The 18,773-nt window shown below is 40.0% G+C and overlaps 2 protein-coding genes across 8 annotated transcripts in view; one reads left to right on the top strand and one right to left on the bottom strand.

Annotated features, from left to right (window-relative positions):
- The window catches only part of PROS1 (protein S), a 66,425-nt gene extending 54,993 nt beyond the window's left edge, over positions 1 to 11,432 (bottom strand). The window contains exon 1 of the mRNA XM_045785403.2: positions 11,178 to 11,432. Within this exon, the coding sequence (XP_045641359.1) occupies positions 11,178 to 11,253 (76 nt within the window). The 5' untranslated portion in view covers positions 11,254 to 11,432. The remainder of the gene's footprint in view (positions 1 to 11,177) is intronic.
- Positions 11,433 to 16,200: 4,768 nt separating this feature from the next.
- ARL13B (ARF like GTPase 13B) overlaps positions 16,201 to 18,773 on the top strand; it is a 67,665-nt gene continuing 65,092 nt past the window's right edge. For 4 of the 7 annotated variants that reach the window (XM_045785400.2, XM_045785399.2, XM_045785397.2 and 1 more), the window contains exon 1: positions 16,202 to 16,552. In XM_045785400.2, the coding sequence (XP_045641356.1) occupies positions 16,494 to 16,552 (59 nt within the window). In that variant the 5' untranslated portion in view covers positions 16,202 to 16,493. Of the gene's footprint in view, positions 16,553 to 18,773 lie in introns of all 7 variants that reach the window. The other 3 variants (XM_045785394.2, XM_045785398.2, XM_087861714.1) reach the window with 2 other exon arrangements.

Raw genomic sequence — 18,773 nt, 5'->3', positions numbered from 1 at the left:
TGTAAAGAAATATGTATGAATATGTGCATCACAGTATTATTGATATAAGCAAAACACTGGAAATAATCTAAATTTCCAAACATATCTTTTTGATAAAATATATTATGATGAACTTATATGAAGGAAAATTATAAACCTATTTAAGTGTGACAGATTTTATTGATAAGAAAACCATCATCATATTTTTAGGTGAAACAAGTTAAAAGTATTAGAAAAAAATAGTATTACAGCACAATTCCATTCTCTTATGTTTGTATTTTAATTTCCTAAGCGCATATATATATATATATATATATATATATATATATATGCAGACAAAGTTACTTAGAAGAATATAGAGCAAAACATCACTTGGCTAGTGGGGCTATCAATGCATTTTTTTTTTTAGTGCATATCTGTATTCCCAAATTAGATTATATTAATCATGGATTACCTGAATGGTTTAAAAATGTTAGGGAGTCAGTAGGATACAGCTAGTAGTTTAAGCTGGAAAAGATGTTCAATGGCGTCAAAAGGTCAAAATGGAACCCAAGGAAAATTTAATGTTTAAGGGAAAACAGAGATCATCAAAACAACAGAAGTAGAATGAGTAACATACACATAGAGAGAAAGAAAATTTGAAGATAATGCTTATAGACATAAAAGGAGGTCAATTTCAAAAAGATAAGTTTCAACAGTATCAAATGTTGTGAAGAAGTTATTAATAATAGGAGCCCCTGGGTGGCTCAGTCAGTTAGGCATCTGACTCCCAATTTCTGCTTGGGTCATAATCTCAGACCCTGAGATCGAGCCCTGCCTCGAGTTCCACACTGAGCAGGGAGCCTGCTTTGGATTCTCTCTCTCCGTCTCCCTCTGCCCTAACACCCTGACTTCTGCTCATGTGCGTGCATGATCTCTCTGTCTCTGTCTCTCAAAAAAAAAAAAAACACTTATTAATAATAATTACCATTATTTAGGATGAGAGCTAAAATGCAGTTGATTTAACAACAGAATCACTGTTAACATTTCCAATCACCAATACCAGTGGGAGGGTGAGAAGGAAGAGAGAAAACAGAGACTGGTAGAATAAACCACTTCCTCAGGAAGTTCAAATGAGAGCAGGAAGAGAATGTGGGGTAACAACTCTCGGTAGAGGGAGAGTAAAGGTAACATTTTCCTAAAGTTGGGAAGGTGCATCACAGAACAGCTGTGAAATACCATGAGAAAATGCCAAATATGCCATTTTGAAAGATGGAAACTATCACACAAATGCCAGAAGTTGTATTTTTACCATTTCTATGAAGATGTAAAAGCCATTGTTCTTGAATGCGTCTTTTTAAAGTCCATTCCAAAAAATGAACAAGAGGACTAAGAAGAATTATACTAATGGCCTAGAACTAGTGAGAGCCAGTTCCTATTACTTTACTCACAGTATAAACACTCAGAATCTAGATAAATTATCCTTATTTCACTTCCCCTCGAGCCTGAAGGACTCAATTTCCATATTTAGAACAATGTAATATAAATAAAACTCATAAATGAAATGGTGTTCTCATACTGAAGTAACAGAAGTTATCATATCTATTAAAAGCAAAAAGGTAAGCAAGGAATAAAAAGCATCATAACTCTACTTTCTAAAGACACTATTAAAATGCTATCCATTTTCTTCCAATCTTTTGTGTGCAGTATTTTCTTGTCTAAAATTACTGAATTCTTGCCCATCCCCCCAAATTATTACAATTGTTTACTTACATGTATTTCCCAGATACATGTAAAATAAAGTAGGAATATTTAGGTAAAAAGGATTTGCATCACCCAATAGAAAAAGAGTCAAGACCTATTATTATTTGTTTTTGCATCATCAAGGTGAGTTTTTTTTCTTCTAGCATTAACACAACATTACCCTCAATCAAAGCTTAACAATTTAATGATAATTTGAGTTTTGATAATGTCACATATCATCTTGCCCTTTTTGATTAACAGACTGGGTCCAAAAACCCCAATCCTACACCTGATAAAAATTCCAATGTCTCTTAAGACTTCTGCCTCCTTTTGGAGCCGAGGTTCTTAGAGTCACTATTGGCTTTGTGTGTTTGCGTTCACTAAACTCTTCACCTTGGTTGTATCTTATGGAACTATTCTCTTCTCTTCATTTTTGATCCAGTTAGATTCGGAAATCAACCTCTTCTGAAGAAGCCCTGGAGGTCGGTGGCAACGGAGAGGTGCAAAGGGCTATAGTTTACATTAAAGCAACTTTTGCAATTTAAAGTAGAGTCTTAAGAAAAGCCAGTTCCTAAAGGTCCTCTGTCCCCCTCACATACAATAATTTCTTACTGGATGGGGCGCCTGGGTGACTCAGTCAGTTAAGCATCCAACTCTTCATTTCGGCTCAGGACATGATCTCAGGATTGGGAGATGGGAGCTCCTCGTCGGGCTCCATGCTGGGTGTAGAGCCTGCTTAAGATTCTCTCTCCCTCTCCCTTTGCCCCTCTCCCTCTGCCCTCCCCCTGCTCATGCTCTCTTCTCTCTCTAAAAAAAAATAAATAAAGGAGACATTCGTAAAAGATGTACTGTCTTGCCATATGGCTCAGCTTCTTTCCTCCCTTCTCTGACACCTTCTCTCCTTCTCTCTCCCTGGTTGCCTCCTACTTCCACCCCTGCAATTTCTATTCACTTCTAATACAGACAATTTAGCAACCTTTTCTCCTATTTCTTTAGACACCAGCATGATTCAAATTTTAAGTGTGCATAGGAATTACCTGGAGTCTTCTTAAAATGAATATTCTGAATCAGTAGGTCTGGCATGGGGCCAGAGATGCTTCATTTCTAATAAACTCCCAGGTGATGCTGCTGTTACTGGTTCATCAACTACTGGTTCATGAATTATTCTTGAATAGCAAAGTTATAGGCCATGTTTCCAGGACTTCAGTTTCTAAACCTAAAGCCATTTTTTCAAGGTAAAATAATAACAATTCTCACAAAAGGAATAATTTCAGTACTAACTGTTACCATATATTTTTCACCCTGCTACATTAACAGCCAATTCAATATCATTACACTATGTCCCCAGCTTTGGTTTGTTGGGCATAGTTAATTATGCCCTCTCTATTTAAGATAGTTAATTCAACTTCACAGTTTGTAATATATATTACTAAAAGTTAAATGAAAAATATGTGTTTTGCTTCTCTTAGAGGAAGAAACAGTAATCTTAACCTTAAAGGAATAATATTTATAACAGAGACAATGCTGACCAAATATTCCATGTGATTTCTTGGGTTGGGACTATTAGAATTATAAGAAGTGAGTTCTGTCACTTTCATGCACAAGCACACCACCTCCATTGATCTCCTCTCTCCTTCCTCTCACTGGAGAGATCAATGCACTTGGGAGAGGACACCGCAGATGAGACCTCGGCTCTGGTGAATCCCTTGAGCTTAGCTTTGTGAGACCCTGAACAGGTCCCTGGACTTGTACCTGGACTATGAGTTTTAAGATGCTGAGTTTGTGAAACCTGGTTACACAACAATAGAAAACCAATACAAAAAGGCATATACAATTTTGAATCAGGCTAAATGTATTAATATTGCTGATTTCATTCCATGTGCTAGCTAGGGTCACCAGTTACAGTTCAAACAGTTGGCTTGGTTGGCTAATGCCATCCTAGACAAAACTTTGGCACATGCTAAATAACTCTGAAAAGCCAGACATTCCTTGGCATAATATTAAAGAAAGAATTCACAAGGACTAGGAGACAGATTCTGGCTTGAATCTTTCACATGGTTCCTACCTATTCACTTTCTCATTTATCCATCCCACTCCCCAGTATGAAATGAAATAATATATGTTCATGATTATCCTAGAAATCAATTAATAAGGAAATCACTGGGCTTTCTAAAAAGCATTTTACTGGCTGTTCTCCCTAGATTGGAAACGCTAATGGTAGGGGCTGCAGTGAAGCCGGGCTCCCAGATCTCAGGTGGAATGAGAGGAACCTGGGGTGGCTGAGCTTAGGTGGGAGCTCATATTCACATGAATCAAAGTCAAGACGAGTGTAGTGATCAAATCTTGGAGAAAGAATTAACAGGTGAAGATCTCCCTAGAATGAGATGGGAAGACAACCCATAAAATTCTTGAGTTTTTTCTCCCAAAACTCCCTAGGTTAGTAAATAGAGGTTGTACAATACAAAGAAATCACCACCTCTCCTTAATTACCAATCTTGAATCAGTTGATGGATCCAGAACTTCTTGAATGAAGGAGAGGAGAGATGCCCTTGAGGAAGCATCCTGTACACAGAGAACTTTTCTTCTTGTTTTCTCCCACACAAATTAACTGCACTGGGTAATTGCACTAAAGGAAGAGATTCCAAAAACCTTTAGTGATTATTAGATATTGGCCTCCAGAGAAGCAAAACATCTAAAATCTAAGGTTTGCTGCTTAGAACTGAGGCCTATGGGGGTCAGCTGATTAAGGGGATTGTGTCTGTAAAGTACTAACTATAGGTCCAATAAAACTCGGACTCCAAGCTGTGATTCCTTCCACAGGCATGAACTATTTTCAGCACCAATTTGGTCATGCTGGAATATTCCTGCCCAAGTGAGAGACAAGTTTTTCTATACCTGGGCGTTCAACACTGAAATGGAAGGATACATATTGTCAGACACTTTATTGTTGAGGCATATTCCATTTTTGGGTATTCTACTCTGGTCTTCTTATCGTATGAGTCCAAAACCTGCCAGATGTAGATGGAAACCAGAATAAGAAAATGCTCTCTAGCTAGTTCAAAGTTCAATTCAAGCAGTCTGTCAGTCAGAACAGCCAGTGCCCCATCAGATTCAGTTGTGTCAAACTGTCCCTAGGATGGCAGGGTACTTTGGTACTATCCAGGATACCACAGCAAGCCCCCAAAGAAGAATTTCAGTAAAGGTCCTTACAATATGAGAGCAAGTCACATTTCCTTCTGCCAGTAATTAGTCTACCTTTGAGAAACTGCTCTTGGCATCCTTTGGGACTTTAGTGAAGTCTGCAATCTGACCACAGGACACCTGGTGACTGGGCTGGGACTACAGGCACAACTGAGTGGCCTATGCGGGTTGCTCACTCTCCTGACGTGAAGAAGTTCTCCCTCAACCCCCCCCTTACAGTCTCATGAGGAAAAGCCTATGACCAACCTACTGAGGATGAAAATCAACCTACTGAAGACCAAATCTCTAATTGACAGGTACTTCTTTGTGACGGACCAACGCGAGCCAGAGGGAGATCTGCTATGAAGCCACAGCCTGCAATAAACAAACAAACAAACGATAGCCTCTCTCAGGGGTGATCCTGAGAAGAAACAGAATGTTTGGAGAAATGAAAACCTCACAATGGGCAGACATATAAGCAGTATTTCTCATTGTTCACTTTCCTTGGAATGAGATCAGGATCTAGTCTCCTTTCTGAATGGCTATAAATGGTCTGTCTAGTTCAGAGACCCATAAAGAGCTAGATATCAAGTCTAGAGACGGGGATGTTTGGCAAGAATTGCCCAGAGCTGAGCCTATTTGTGTTCCAGGTAAATACTCCCAAAATAGCCCCACACCAGAGAAGTTCTTAATAGCAAGAGGGGACACAATGGTCCACTGAAGGATTGTCCATTGTGTTTCTTTTCAAGGCAATCTAGTGCAAAGGTCACAAACTCCAAAATCTACAAGTGTCAGATAGGTTCCATAAATAAGGGAAGAGAATTTGGTGAAGGACAACAAAGGATGCTTGGAATTGTGGCAAACTAGAGAGAGTATATTCACCTCAAGAACGCAGCTTTGAATCTTACCGTGTTGGAGGGTGCAAGCAGTGTTGCCAGATCTTCCTTCATTTGTTTTTCAAGAGAGGTCATAAAACAAACTTTTTAGATGAAATTTCCTGATTTTTAAATGCCATGAGGGCCAAACACACAAGTCTGTAGGCACATTTGATGCTAAGGCTGTCACTTTCTATGTCATTTGGGCTACTGTTGCTTGATACTTTAAAAAAAAAACAAACCTAGTCAGAGTGGCAAGGATGGAGATGACATATTGACTCAACTATATAGACTCTTCCTCACTAAGATCCACTGGGCTCTCACTACTAAAAAAACACATTTACCAGCAGAACTGCCATTCCTTTTGCTGTTAGACGTTAGACATATTGTAAAATCCATCAGATCCTAGTGGATGGTTGATTAGTTAGGGCTCTTTTACCATGCAGGAGCACCACATTGTACTAGAGATATTCATTCTGTATTTGGATTTAGTTTTTCTATTGGTACCACTACTGGTAGACTCATTTAATGCTTTATGCTAAGCCACACAACTTTATCTCTAACTAAGGAATTAACTCCACAGTTAAGGAAGTAAGTCAATGGGATGATTGTTACGGTTTTCATGGGTCTTACTGTGTAGTCTAATACCTAAAAGGAGCTAGCCTTGTAGGACGATAGACTGACTAATTATTGAAGGCTCTGTTACTGCCTTTTCAGACACAACACTATCTTCCAAAATGTGGTTTATAAATTGTGGTATGTTTTTGGAGGCCCCTCAGTGGCTCAGTCAGTAGAGCTGCAACTCTTGATCTCAGGGCCATGAGTTTGAGGCCCACATTGGGCGTAGAGCTTACTTTAAAAAAAGGGGGTATTTTGTACCAGACATCATTAATATATAGTGCTTTATTTCCCTAAAGCTAAAATACACAAGTCAGAAATAAAGATAGAAAGGGAAGAAGTCCTTGTCATGATATGATGCATAGTGACTGTTATGGATTGAATGGTGTCCTTTAATACCCCAGTACTTGCAAATATGATCTTATTTGGAAAAAGGAGCTTTGCAGATGATCAAGTTAAGACAACGTCCATAAGGGTGCGCTCTAATCCAATATGGCTGATGTTTTTTATCAAAAGAGGAAATTTGGAATAGAGACACTCATGTACAGAGGGAAGATGATGTGAAGATAGGGAAAACGCCATCTACAAGCCAAGAAATGTCTGAGGCTCCCAGAAGTGAGGAGAGAGGCGTGAACATTCTCCTTCACAGCTCCCAGAAGAAATCAATCCTGCTGACACCTTAATCTTAGACTTCTAGCTCCCAGAACTGAGAGACAATAAATTCTGTTGTTTAAGCTACCCAGTATGTGGTGCTTTATTACAGCAGCGTAAGAAACTAATTCAATGACCCATTCTCAATTTTTTTGCCTTTTTTTTCTTTGCAACTGTCTTTTGCTCATCTAGGAATTGGTAAACCAAGAAGAAATACATTCACAATGAGATCTAATATATTTTCCACTGAATTAGAGTCTGAGATGGCTATGAAGCCATCTTAAGTTCTTTATTCCTGTTGAAAAAAATTAAGAAGAATATTATACTGGTATGACAATAATCAAGGCAAAATAGTGTTGTTGCCACGTCTAATTCAAGTGTAGGAGTGCTGCTCCTTCAAGATGACTATTATACACAACAGAAATTGTAAAAGAAGAGACGGATACAACCACCCACAGGTAGGAACAACAAGGCTCAGACTCTTCATGAATAAAAGTGTGGTTCATCTCAGAGAGAAGACAAAAAAATCAAACATTAAAGGAACTGTGTGAAAGCAAGAGACATGTGAACTGGGGAGTGTAGGAGGAGGTCATAAATACCAGCTCCCGCTCAAAAGGAAGACAGACCACCCTAAAGTACTTGTATTCTTTTGCTTGTCTTTTAAGCATGATTATTCTTTGGCATATGAGATGGATTGGTACACTACAATGTACTGTTTCATCCATAATGCATAGAACAGTGACATGGGTCTGTGACAGAACGAGAGGAGGCAGACATCACTCGATGACAGTAAACTGAGAAATGGTAGCCTTGAGCCTTCCTCTTTGGGTATGATGACTGGAATCTATGAAGGAGAAGTCCTTTCTGCTGTACCTGAGTTCTTAGTTATTTGCATTATATTAAAATATGTGCATTATACTTGAAGTGCCCAATGGCGTATATGGAAAGAAAGGCATGTGTGTACGTTGTGCAGCCAATAATTAGCATGTGTAGACTTCTTTGTTTCTGCGTCCTTTGCAGCTTCCCTTCCTTTGTGGGAGCTGTGTGGACACTTCTCTGATTCTAGAGAACTGTCAGTCACAGGACTCCAGAGACATGTTCAACCAAAATGATCTCTCTCCTGGGAGAGTTCTCTCTCCTGGGAATTTCAATCATGGGCAGAGACACCCAAGGCTAGAAGACAGTTAGAACCCAGTCCTTTGACAGCAGCTCCTAACACAGTGAGCACATGAGTTCCCATTATACAGATCACTGAAATGCCTAAATCCCTGGCTTCTGTTGCCCTACTTATTCAGCATGCCATTCAGTAGTCTTCCAATAAATCCCCTCAGCGTCCTTCTTTCCTTCCTTCTCCCTCTCCCTTCTTCCTTCCTGCCTTTCTTAGTTAGCAAAGCTCATTATTGTTGCTTGTAGCTAAGGAATATTGATATATGTACTATCAGGCTTCTTATTTTTTTCTCATAATATGTTGAAAGTTTAAATGTAGATAATTTTGGGGCACCTGGATGGCTCAGTTGGTTAATTGCCTGTCTTTGGCTCAGGTCATCATTTCAGGGTCCTGGCATCGAGCCCTATGTCAGGCTCCCTGCTCAGCGGGGGCTCAGCTTCTCCCTCTCCCTCTGCACCTCCCCCTGCCTTGCTTGTACATTCTCTCTCTCTCTCAAATAAATAAATAAATAAAATCTTTAAAAAAATAAAATAAATATAGATCATTTAGCTGTAAAAAGGATGTTGAACTTGGTGGACAGAAAAGGTCTATTATGAAGTATTACTGTGTATCCTGGAGTAGAACTGATGGTAAGAGAATATGGCACAGGGTATCGTTGTACCAGAAACTGCCTCTAACTCTTCCTAAACTTAATAAAATCTCTCCATCAGTGCAACATTTTGTACTCTGAAATAAAGGGAATAAAAAAAAAAGGTAAACAATGAAAGGACTAATTAGAGAAGGAAAGAGGAGAGTAAAACAGAGAAAGTAAATAGAAGTCAGTAATGTCAAGGGTAGACTGCACCCACCTAGCAGTGGAAGTCTGGATAGGACCAAACTAGCACAGCCAGAGAACATTTGCCTTAGTGGCAAATGATGGAATATGTAGACAGTATATATTTTAAATCTCTCTCTCTTCCCCTTTCTATTTATTAAAAATATGAGATAGTAAAAGTATCTTTCATATATATGTCTGCAAAGTCAGTTAACATCTCTGACCAATTCTTTATTGCTAAAGTGAAGAAATTGAACTGGATAGTTTCTAACAACTCTCAAAACTAAAACTGTGATTTGTAAACCTTTTTCTTTAAAATAGCAACTATATTTGCATGGACTAATCAATGAATTATAAATCAAATATTTAGAGTTCTAATTCTCTCTCAAATGTAAAATCTTAGGGAGTAAAAACATTCCATCTGTACCTCAGTTTCCCCATCAGTTAACCAGAGATGATTTTTAATCCAATTAAACTATTCATACTTTTTAAAATAAAGTCAATTAGGGCCAACTATTCTTTATGTCATATATTTGTACTATTAATTTCTCCATGTTATCATAACAGGTGTATTTTACCATATGTATGGATTGATTACTTGCATGTAATACGCACCGACATATACATCATTTTTAACTCTGTCTAGATTCAGTGAAAATGTAACAATCTCTACAAAAAGAAAGGTTTAGCACGTTTCTGTGATGACAAGCAGTGAATCTGGAAAGCTACTTTTGCCTCTTTGGTTACCAGGCAAATATCCGATTGTTGTAATGAACTACATAAGTAATGAATTTGCGCATATGGTCCACATACAGGCTTAATGATAGTGGTTTGAACAGCAATGCAGATACTGCAGCTCTTTAAGATCAACAAATCATGTTTAATCTTTAAATTAGAATTTTAAAATACCTCATTCATCCTGATCAGTAACTAATACAAACTAGTGGAATGTTAATAAATTCCTACTTAATTCTCCTAAAATTACCATCTTTGAAAAGTTTCCACAGGAGCTTTAGGCAGCCTAAAAGTTTTTGCAATTCAGAGTTTATCTCTCCCATGCCATTTCCTGAGACTAAAACGTAGCACAAGTAAGCATTTTTAATCAATGATCATGCTTAAACTTTGAAAACAAACAAACAAATTAACTGGCAATCAAAATGTACTAAATGCCAAGGGGCGCCTGGGTAGCTCAGTCGGTTAAGGGTTAAGTTGCTGCCTTCAGCTCAGGTCAGGATCCCAGGGTCCTGGGATGGAGCCCCACATAGGGCTCCCTGCTCAGTGAGGTGTCGCTTCTCCCTCTCCGTCTGCCCCTCCCCCCCCCCGCTTTTGCACGCATTCTCTCTCTTTCTCTCCCTCTAATAAATAAATAAATAAAATCTTTTTTAAAAACCCAAAATGTACTAAATGCCTTGATCTTCCTTATATACTTTCAGACAAAACTCAATATCCTGCCTTGAATCCACCCATGGGAACATAAAGAACTGGAAATACAAAGATAAAGTACAGAGAATTCATTCCATGACCTCAGATCAGTGACAGTGTCAAAAATACTTAGTACAAAATGATCTGAGAAACAACATTTAGCAGTCCTTTTTGATTTCAAGGTTAGAAACCTTTTGATTTCAAGGTTAGAAAATAACATCTACCTTCTGCTATGCAAACCGGCAGTGATCCTAAAACAATTGGTTTGTCAATGTTGAGATAAGCAAACGAAGCTCAAAGTCCAGAAATTGCAAAAGGGAGGAAAATTTCAGCAAGGGGTGCTGGCTGGGGACAGCCACTTGTACCAAGAGAAAACATAGTAGGCTGCCTTTTTCTCCCTATTGTTATACTCGAAAGTGCTCATCCTTGTCCTCTGACTGGGAACTTCAGCTGCTGAGGGCAAATAGGTACGTGCTGTAATTTCTTCATTGGTATTTAGTGTCGCCCAGGTTCCTGAATCTGTCCCCTAGCCAACAGTTGACTCCTAGGGCAGGGCAAATATTGCCCCTGCCCCACCGTTACACTGCCCGCTAGATCCTCTGGCTGCTTCCGTCAGCCCGGAGACGGCTGGCACTTACTGGAAACTTTCTAGCAGGCTGCAGCCCCAGCAAAGAAAATCCTACCGAGAGGGCTCCCAGTTTAGTCAGAGCTGCTGGGGAAAGAAGATAGCACGCTATTGATTACTCACAGTTTGCCTCGGAGACGGGGAGCACTAGGACGAGGCACGCCAGCAGCGCCCCACAGCGCCCACCCAGGACCCTCATTGCGAAGCGGGCGGAGGCGCGGGCGGGGACCAGGACGGTGGCGCGTCGCGGCGGGGACCTGCGAACCCGGGCGCCGCTCACCGAGGACTGCGGCGCGGCGGGGACCTGCGAACCCGGGCGCCGCTCACCGAGGACTGCGGCGCAGCGGCGCCTGCGAGCGAGCGCTCCCGCGGAACAGCGGGAGCCGGGGGCGGGGGGGACCGCCCGCTCCCAGCCCCCAGCCCGAGAGGGGAAGTGATAAGGAGGACATTTCCAGGAAGCTTTCGAAGCTGGGGGCAGGGCTCAGGGAGCGTGGTGGAGGCCTAGTAAACACTGTCGAGACATCCTTCCTCGTCCCGTGTTGCGTTCCCTGTCTCCGCGCTGTGAACTTTCCCAAGGAGAAGGGGAAGGAAACGTAGTAGAAACCGTCAGCGAGCTAGGGTGAGAGGCTGAGTGGCCCGGGGAACTTTGAGAACTCAGAGGACGGGGTGTCCAGGCTTAGAAGGAAAAATGCTGCAGAGACAGACTGACGTTGGGATGAAGACATTAATCAAACCTAGAAGCGAGTAGCTCCAAGAAGGCGCCAGAGAACAGAATGGAAGCAAACGGGATAGTTTTGATCATCCACGGTTTTCTTTTGTTCTTGCATTTATGGTGTTTAAAAAAAAATGTTTTGAGAGAAAAAAAGAGAATGTATCGAATTCCATCACCTTCAAACAGCTCGTTTTGGTTTTTGCAATATAACCTCTACATCTTGTGCTTAGACATACACATTTGAAATGTTAGGTAATGTTTAAGGCTGCATCTGGAGCTTTAAACGCCTGATTCAAGTCTCAATACTTTTATCACTTACTAGTTCTGTAACTTTAAGAAAATTGCTTAACCTCTCTAAGCCTCAGTTGTATCGTCTGTAAAATGGGGACAGTAGTGGGTTTTCATAAAGTTAATGTAAGGATTTAAGAGATAACAGATGTAAAGCAATTACTATGTGTTAAATAGTATTACTGAAGGCATATTTACTATAATCACTTCCAGAATTTCTGCCCAAATGAGCCTGTCAATTGATTTCTTGTGTGCTTGTGTGTGTGTGTGTGTGTGTGTGAAATTCTAGAGGCTGATCATTTTTAAAGGGTCTCTTGTAGCTCTAGCTTTCTGTGGTGCTGTGACCCATCCGGATGGAAGCTGATATTAGAGTCGCTTTTTCTGATAAGAACACTTTTGAAGGAATTATTGAATATATCTATCACCCTTCCCTTTTTGAAATTCTTTTCCTTCTTGCTGTGTCTGACTCTACCATATCAATTTATTCACCAGTTTATTCCCAGCCCCAAGTGATTTAATTCTTAATATAATTCTAATCTCTGTAGAATTCTTTGGTGTGCTAACAATCATAGCATTAAACAAAATGACCTTTAGGTACTATATTTAACTTTTAAGTTTAAATGCATTTAAGGTAGGAGTCTTTCAAGTAAATGTTCTATTTGGGAATCTCCTTATCTTATGAGGAGGAATTAAGGGCAGAAAAATCTCAAAATTTCACAAGGAGAGGAAACTTCCAAAATCATGAATCAACAACATTCATAGCCATCTCCAATATCCCCAATATAAAAAATAATATAAAAAGTTTGAATAAGGAAATGTTAGAGAAACATGTTACCCAAAAGAAAAATCTTGCTCTCCTAAAAATTTCAGGAGATAGAATGGTTGTTGCCAGGAGCTGGGGAGTAAGGAAATGGGGAGACATTGATAAAGGTTATATAGTAGTTTATATACCCTTTCACAGCATGGTGACTATAGTTAATTATACTATAGCATATAATGAAATTTGCTAAGAGAGTACATCTTAAGTGTGTTCTCAAAAGGAAAAAAAAAGAAAGGTAACAATGTGAGGTGATGGATGTGTTAATTATTATCATATTGTACATTTTAAATATATTACAATTTTGTCAATTATCCCTCAATAAAGCTGGAAAAAGAAATCAAGTAACATTTAGGATGCTAAATAATCCCTGGGGGATTAAATAAGAGTCTTAGCTAAAACGACAACAAGGTTGTTTTCATCTTTCAGAATAAACTAGATTACACTATGGTGAAATAGTCATGGAATTACAATGATTTAAGGTTAAGTGTTTATTGCTTACTCATGGGAAGTTCACTGTAGGACTTTCTGGGCAGACATCCTCATTGTGTTTGTTCAGCATTCTATACTGTTTTGATTTTATAGTATTTCAAAGTTAACATAGTCTTCCACAATTTCCATTTCACTCATATTTCACTGGACAAAGCAAGTCCCATTACTTCTAGATGATGGGAATAACTATCTCATATGTTTGGAAAAGGAAAAGAAAACTGAAAATAGTGTGCAGTGCTTATGTCTACCAAACCACTTAATGTATTGAAAAACTAATAGTCAACTTAGTTTACTAACTGACTGGCTGTATTTTGGCACCAGAAATGTTTGGTAATGTATCGTTCTGAGGGAAGACATGAAGTAGAATATATTTTTGGGGAACAAAAGGGGTGTTGAGTATAGTTCCAGAAATGGTAATGGAACATCTACATAGTGAGTCCTTTCAGGCACAGGAGTAGTAATTGGATTCTCCAAGAATTAAAAAGGAATATAGAGGGATAAGGTCAGATCTTGGGGAGTACATATGGGAAGCTGAAGGAGGATTGACTAGTGAGATCCAGAATAGTACATAATTGTGAAAAGCCAAGGGAAGAAAGAGCTTTAGAAGAGTTGACTGTATTAAATGTATTAAGTGATGAAAAAGAAAATGAGAACTGACTTAGTAATTAGGAAGATATACTACATTTAAAAATGTGCTTTGAGTAGTTTGATGGGGCAGAACCCCAATCACAGTAAATTGATAAAAAGAGTGAACAGAAAAAAAAATAGTGCTTTAGGGTTTTAGTGATAAGCCACCAGTTTAAAAAGTTGAGTTGTGAAAGTAAAGAGTTAGCAGAACAGTACTAATCTGGCGCATAGCTGAGGAGGAGTTGTAGATCTTTCCTGCCTTGCCTTCTTACTCCCTCCCCACCCTGGAAATTATAGTAAAAAAATCTAGTGAAAAAATGGAGAGCCATATATTTCAGATGTTGGATCAAGAAGAAATAATCAGAGGAACAGGATTTCAGAAAAGTTGAAACACGATTTTATCAAAGTCGCAGGAAAGTTAACCTTGGAAAAGATGAGGTAGATGTCTTCACTGAGAAGAAACAGATAACAGCGAGGAAAGAAAATTCATGGAGGTATAATCTAACTTTCTTCATTAGCACTGTAGAATAGAAGTATTATTGTGTCTGGACAACAGTCTGGGCAGAGAAAGCATCTGGCACTGATGAAGGGAGGATTCAGTTAGGAGAACCAGTACAGGTCATGCAGCCTTGAGCAACTGAAAAGAAATGTGAAGTTATCAAGTCAGGACAATGAAAAAAGTGAACAAGTTCCCTAGCAATTTGAAGAAAGAGATAGGAAGAAACATGCCATAAATGTTTATTAGAAAGATAACACCAACTTCAAAATTTGCTATTATTTGTTAGAAACTGCACTTAAGCTTTATTTCTTTCATTTCATCACCTTGGCAACCCTACAAAGTAGGTATTTTTATTCCCATTTTGCAGATGGGATACTTGGGTTCAGAGACGGTGAGCTGTAAGAAATGTATCTGAGTTGAATCAGGGTTACATGAATGAGTAAAGAATAGAGAATAATTTTAAAACTGAATCTGTTGTGGGGTGGTGGGTGACTCAGTTGGTTAATCCTCTGACTCATGATTTCAGCTCAGGTCGTGATCTCAGGGTCCTGGATTGAGTCCTGAATAGTGCTGAACTCTGTGTCTGCTTGAGATTCTCTCTCCATCTGCTCTGCCTCCCACTGATATGCATGTGTGCTCTCTCTCTCTCTAAATAAAATAAATAAATAACAAAAATAACAACAAAAAACTAAATCTGTTGTAGCAAACCATTGTTTTCCCCTGAATACACTGGGCATCTCAGGGCCCTCTCCCTTTTACCAAGATTTGAAAAAATAGATTTAAGTAGAAATGGAATGGACAGACAGGTCCCTACATATCATGTGTGCATTTTTTTCCCCTACAAGAATGTACTTGTCATTTCTTTCCCAAAAATATCTGAAGGAGAAATGCAGATATTACATAGCCTTTTAAATAAACTAAAACATATTACAAAATAGCCAGATCACCATCTCCATCTTGCAGAAACTAAATAGCTAGCCATCTAATATTATCTAAAAATCCTAGAAAAAACATGTATCAAAATGTTAATAATTGTTATTTTTGGGTGGTGAATGTGAAATCTTATTTGTTCATTTTATTTCTTTTTCAGTGTTTTTCACATTTTATACAATGAACATATTATTTCTTTTAGCACCTGCTACTTCTTTTGCATTCACAACCTCCCCACACAATAAATATCACACAATTCCATTTTACATTTTATGTAAAAAACAGCAATAAACATACAGACTAAAACGTCACTGTCATCTGAATTATTAGATAGTTAGCAAATGAATTTTCCCCTTGTCCTTAATTTATAATAACTGCCCCACTGTATTGTTTCTGTAGTTGTGAAGCCAGAGTCAGCCGGAGTCCCAGAGGATCCCCAACCCTGCTTCATAAAACAAAACAAAACACGCGCAAGACCTGAGATCTCTGGATTTCAGTTGGGGTTAGGGACAGACGAGGAACAACACCCTCGACTGGCAACACATCTTTTATGGGTATACAGAGAGGCCTTGCCCAAGATCATCAGGGATTTTTCAACTCCTTTCTGGACGCTCCGGTTGCCTAGTTACGAGAACCACCTCCCCGCCCCCGCCTCCGCAGGGGAAGGGGAGGTCGGCCCCTTCAGCCACTCAGAGGCCCCAACCACGGACGGTCGCACGATAATTGGAGAAGTCCATGGGCGGTGCTTGGGGCGGGCCTTCCGCGCCTGGGAGGAACGTCAGCACGTCGACGAGGGGTTTTCTCTGGCCGGGCTCCGCTAACCCTGCGTCGGTCTGTGTATCTGCGACTTTGGCCCGGCTGTGCCTGGGCGAGGAGGCCGTTGTTCGCTCGCGGGCCGCCGGCGCGGTTATCAGGGGTTGGTGCTGGGACTGACCGCCTTGCCCTCCCTCCCGACTTCTACGGCTCAGAGGTGCCTTGGAGCGGCTGCGGCCCCTCGGGGACTCGGCCCGGGGCAACCAGGGGCCCATCTCCTCTCGGGGCTCGGATGGGAGGCGGCGGGAGGTGCGGCCTGGCATGTTCAGTCTGATGGCCAATTGCTGCAGCTGGTTCAAGCGGTGGCGGGAGCCCGTCAGGTAAGCTGGAGCCCGCTGTCCCGGTGCCGTCCTCGGGGGTGGGGACAGCTGCGCCCCGAGGGACGGGTTGGGGCGCCACACCTCTCCTCTGGGAAGAGTCTCTCTCAGGCCGCGGGGGATGCTTTTGCTCCCGGGTTTGACTTGTCCTCAGAGGAAAAGATAGGAGGAGTAGCCTTTTTGTCTAGCTGCATTTAAGTTTTCATCAGTAATGCTTACTGTTATTTAAATGGGTTCGAATTTCTTTAAGAAGTTGTGGATTTTGTGTACGGAATTGGAAACTATCCGTTGTGTATATTTCCTGTGACGCTTTTGTAACGGGAATTTTTTTTTTAATAGAGAAGAATGGGATATAGTTTTCATAACATCCATTCCCTTACAACACATACACACGCATCACACTCATTCACTCCTATTTTGAGGACTTGGGTTTGAAATCTGGCTCCACTGCTTAATAAATTATATGACTTACCTACTTTTGGCCCCACCTTCGTCATATATTAAATGGCGGTGATAATATCTATGCCTCAGGAGTGTTGTATTAAATGAGAATAGCTGATGGAAAGTGTTTTCTTAACCGTCGTGTAGCTTCAGTTTTCATGTGGAGTCTAGTTAAGCCTTTAATTGAAAGAGTCCACTTCTTAACCTTTCATTTTGAAATGCTAGCTGTATTAAGATCTAGCACCTGCTACTTGATATTCACACATTTGTTGAGAAGATACCATGTGCCAGGCACTGTGCTAGGCAAGAGTCAGTAAAAGTGATGCTTTTTAGGTTTAACCAAACCTTAAGTTTGTTACTCTTTATAAATAATGTTGACTTTTTAATAGTTCTACTTTGGAATTAGGCCAAGGGTAAATTATAACAAAGTTTTGTTTTTCTTGTGATTTGATAAAGGTGTTGTTGGGCAGAAGAATACCACAGAGGTGACTTGTCTTTCTCAGTATCAAAGGGTGCATGATGTTGATAGTCTTATTACTCGTAGTGTTAACTTTAAGCACTTGGTTATGGTTGTGTCTGCCAGATTTCTTTTTTTTTTTTTAAAGATTTTATTTATTTATTTGAGAGAGAGCATGCGCAAGCGAGCACAAGCAGGAAGAGAGGCAGAGGGAGAAGCAGATTCCACACTGAGCATGGAGCCTGATGTGGGACTCTATCCCAGGACTCTGGGATCATGACCTGAGCCGAAGGCAGACACTTAACCAACTAAGCCACCCAGGTGCCCTCAGATTTCTCAATGTAGTGTTTTTGAGTCAAACAGATTCATGTCTGAATCCTAGGAATTTTGGCACTTTTCTCCCTGTCAGATGTGGATAATTTTTGTCTTGCAGCATTTTGAGAAAGAAAATGTATTCAAATAGTCGGTGCTTTGCAGGTAGCACTCAGTGAATGATACTTCTGATCTTAGGAGACAAGTGCCTATTAGTCAATTACCCACCTCAATTCATTTTATACTTACCAGTATAGATACCTTTCCCTTCCTCCCTTTCTGTGTTTGTGGAAGAAAGGTTCGTTTTCCTTTTCAAGGCTAATTCTGGTGGCTGTGTTCATTATTCCATTTTTTCCCATTTCCTGGTGAGCTTCAGTTGTTCAGCATTTTGCCAGAGATCATGGAGAAAACTTCTGGGATACAAGAATAAACCTAAACTTTTATCACAAAATTTATTATTCAGTTTTATCAAAAATACAAGATCTCTTTGTCTTTTGTCTTCACAGTTTTGCTTCTGTTCTTTCTTTAGAATGTAAACATGCTCAAGCCTCTCTGACCTAAAAAACAACCCAAACTAAATGTTTCCTATTGCTGCTGTAACAAATTACTATTACCTTAGTGACCTAAAACAACACAAATTTATTATCCAATAGTTCTGAGGTCAGAAGCCTAAAATTGGTTAGGAGAGTCGTATACCTTCTGGAGGCTCTAAGAGAGAATCTGTTTTTCTTTGCCTTTTCCAGGAAAAAAAAAAAAAAAAGGTTGCCTGCAGTCTTTGGCTTGTGGCCCCCTTCTTCCATCTTCAAAGCCAATTGCATAAGACCTCTCTTCTCTGATCTTTTCTCAGGACTTTTAAGAGTCCCTTTTGTAGGGACTCTTGTGTTTACATGGGCTCTACCTGGGTACTCCCAAGACAAGCTCCCTATCCAAGATCCAGTAAATTAATCATGTCTGCAAGATTCCTTTTGCCATGTAAGGTGACATGTTCACAGGTTCCAGCGATTAGGTTGTAGA

This window comes from Ursus americanus, chromosome 4, assembly GCF_024610735.1.
Source record: "Ursus americanus isolate L20-20 chromosome 4, mUrsAme1.1.p, whole genome shotgun sequence".
In the NCBI taxonomy this organism is placed as follows: domain Eukaryota; kingdom Metazoa; phylum Chordata; class Mammalia; order Carnivora; family Ursidae; genus Ursus; species Ursus americanus.
The sequence above is the reverse complement of the archived record's forward strand: the minus strand, read 5'-3'. Positions and strand labels throughout refer to the sequence as shown.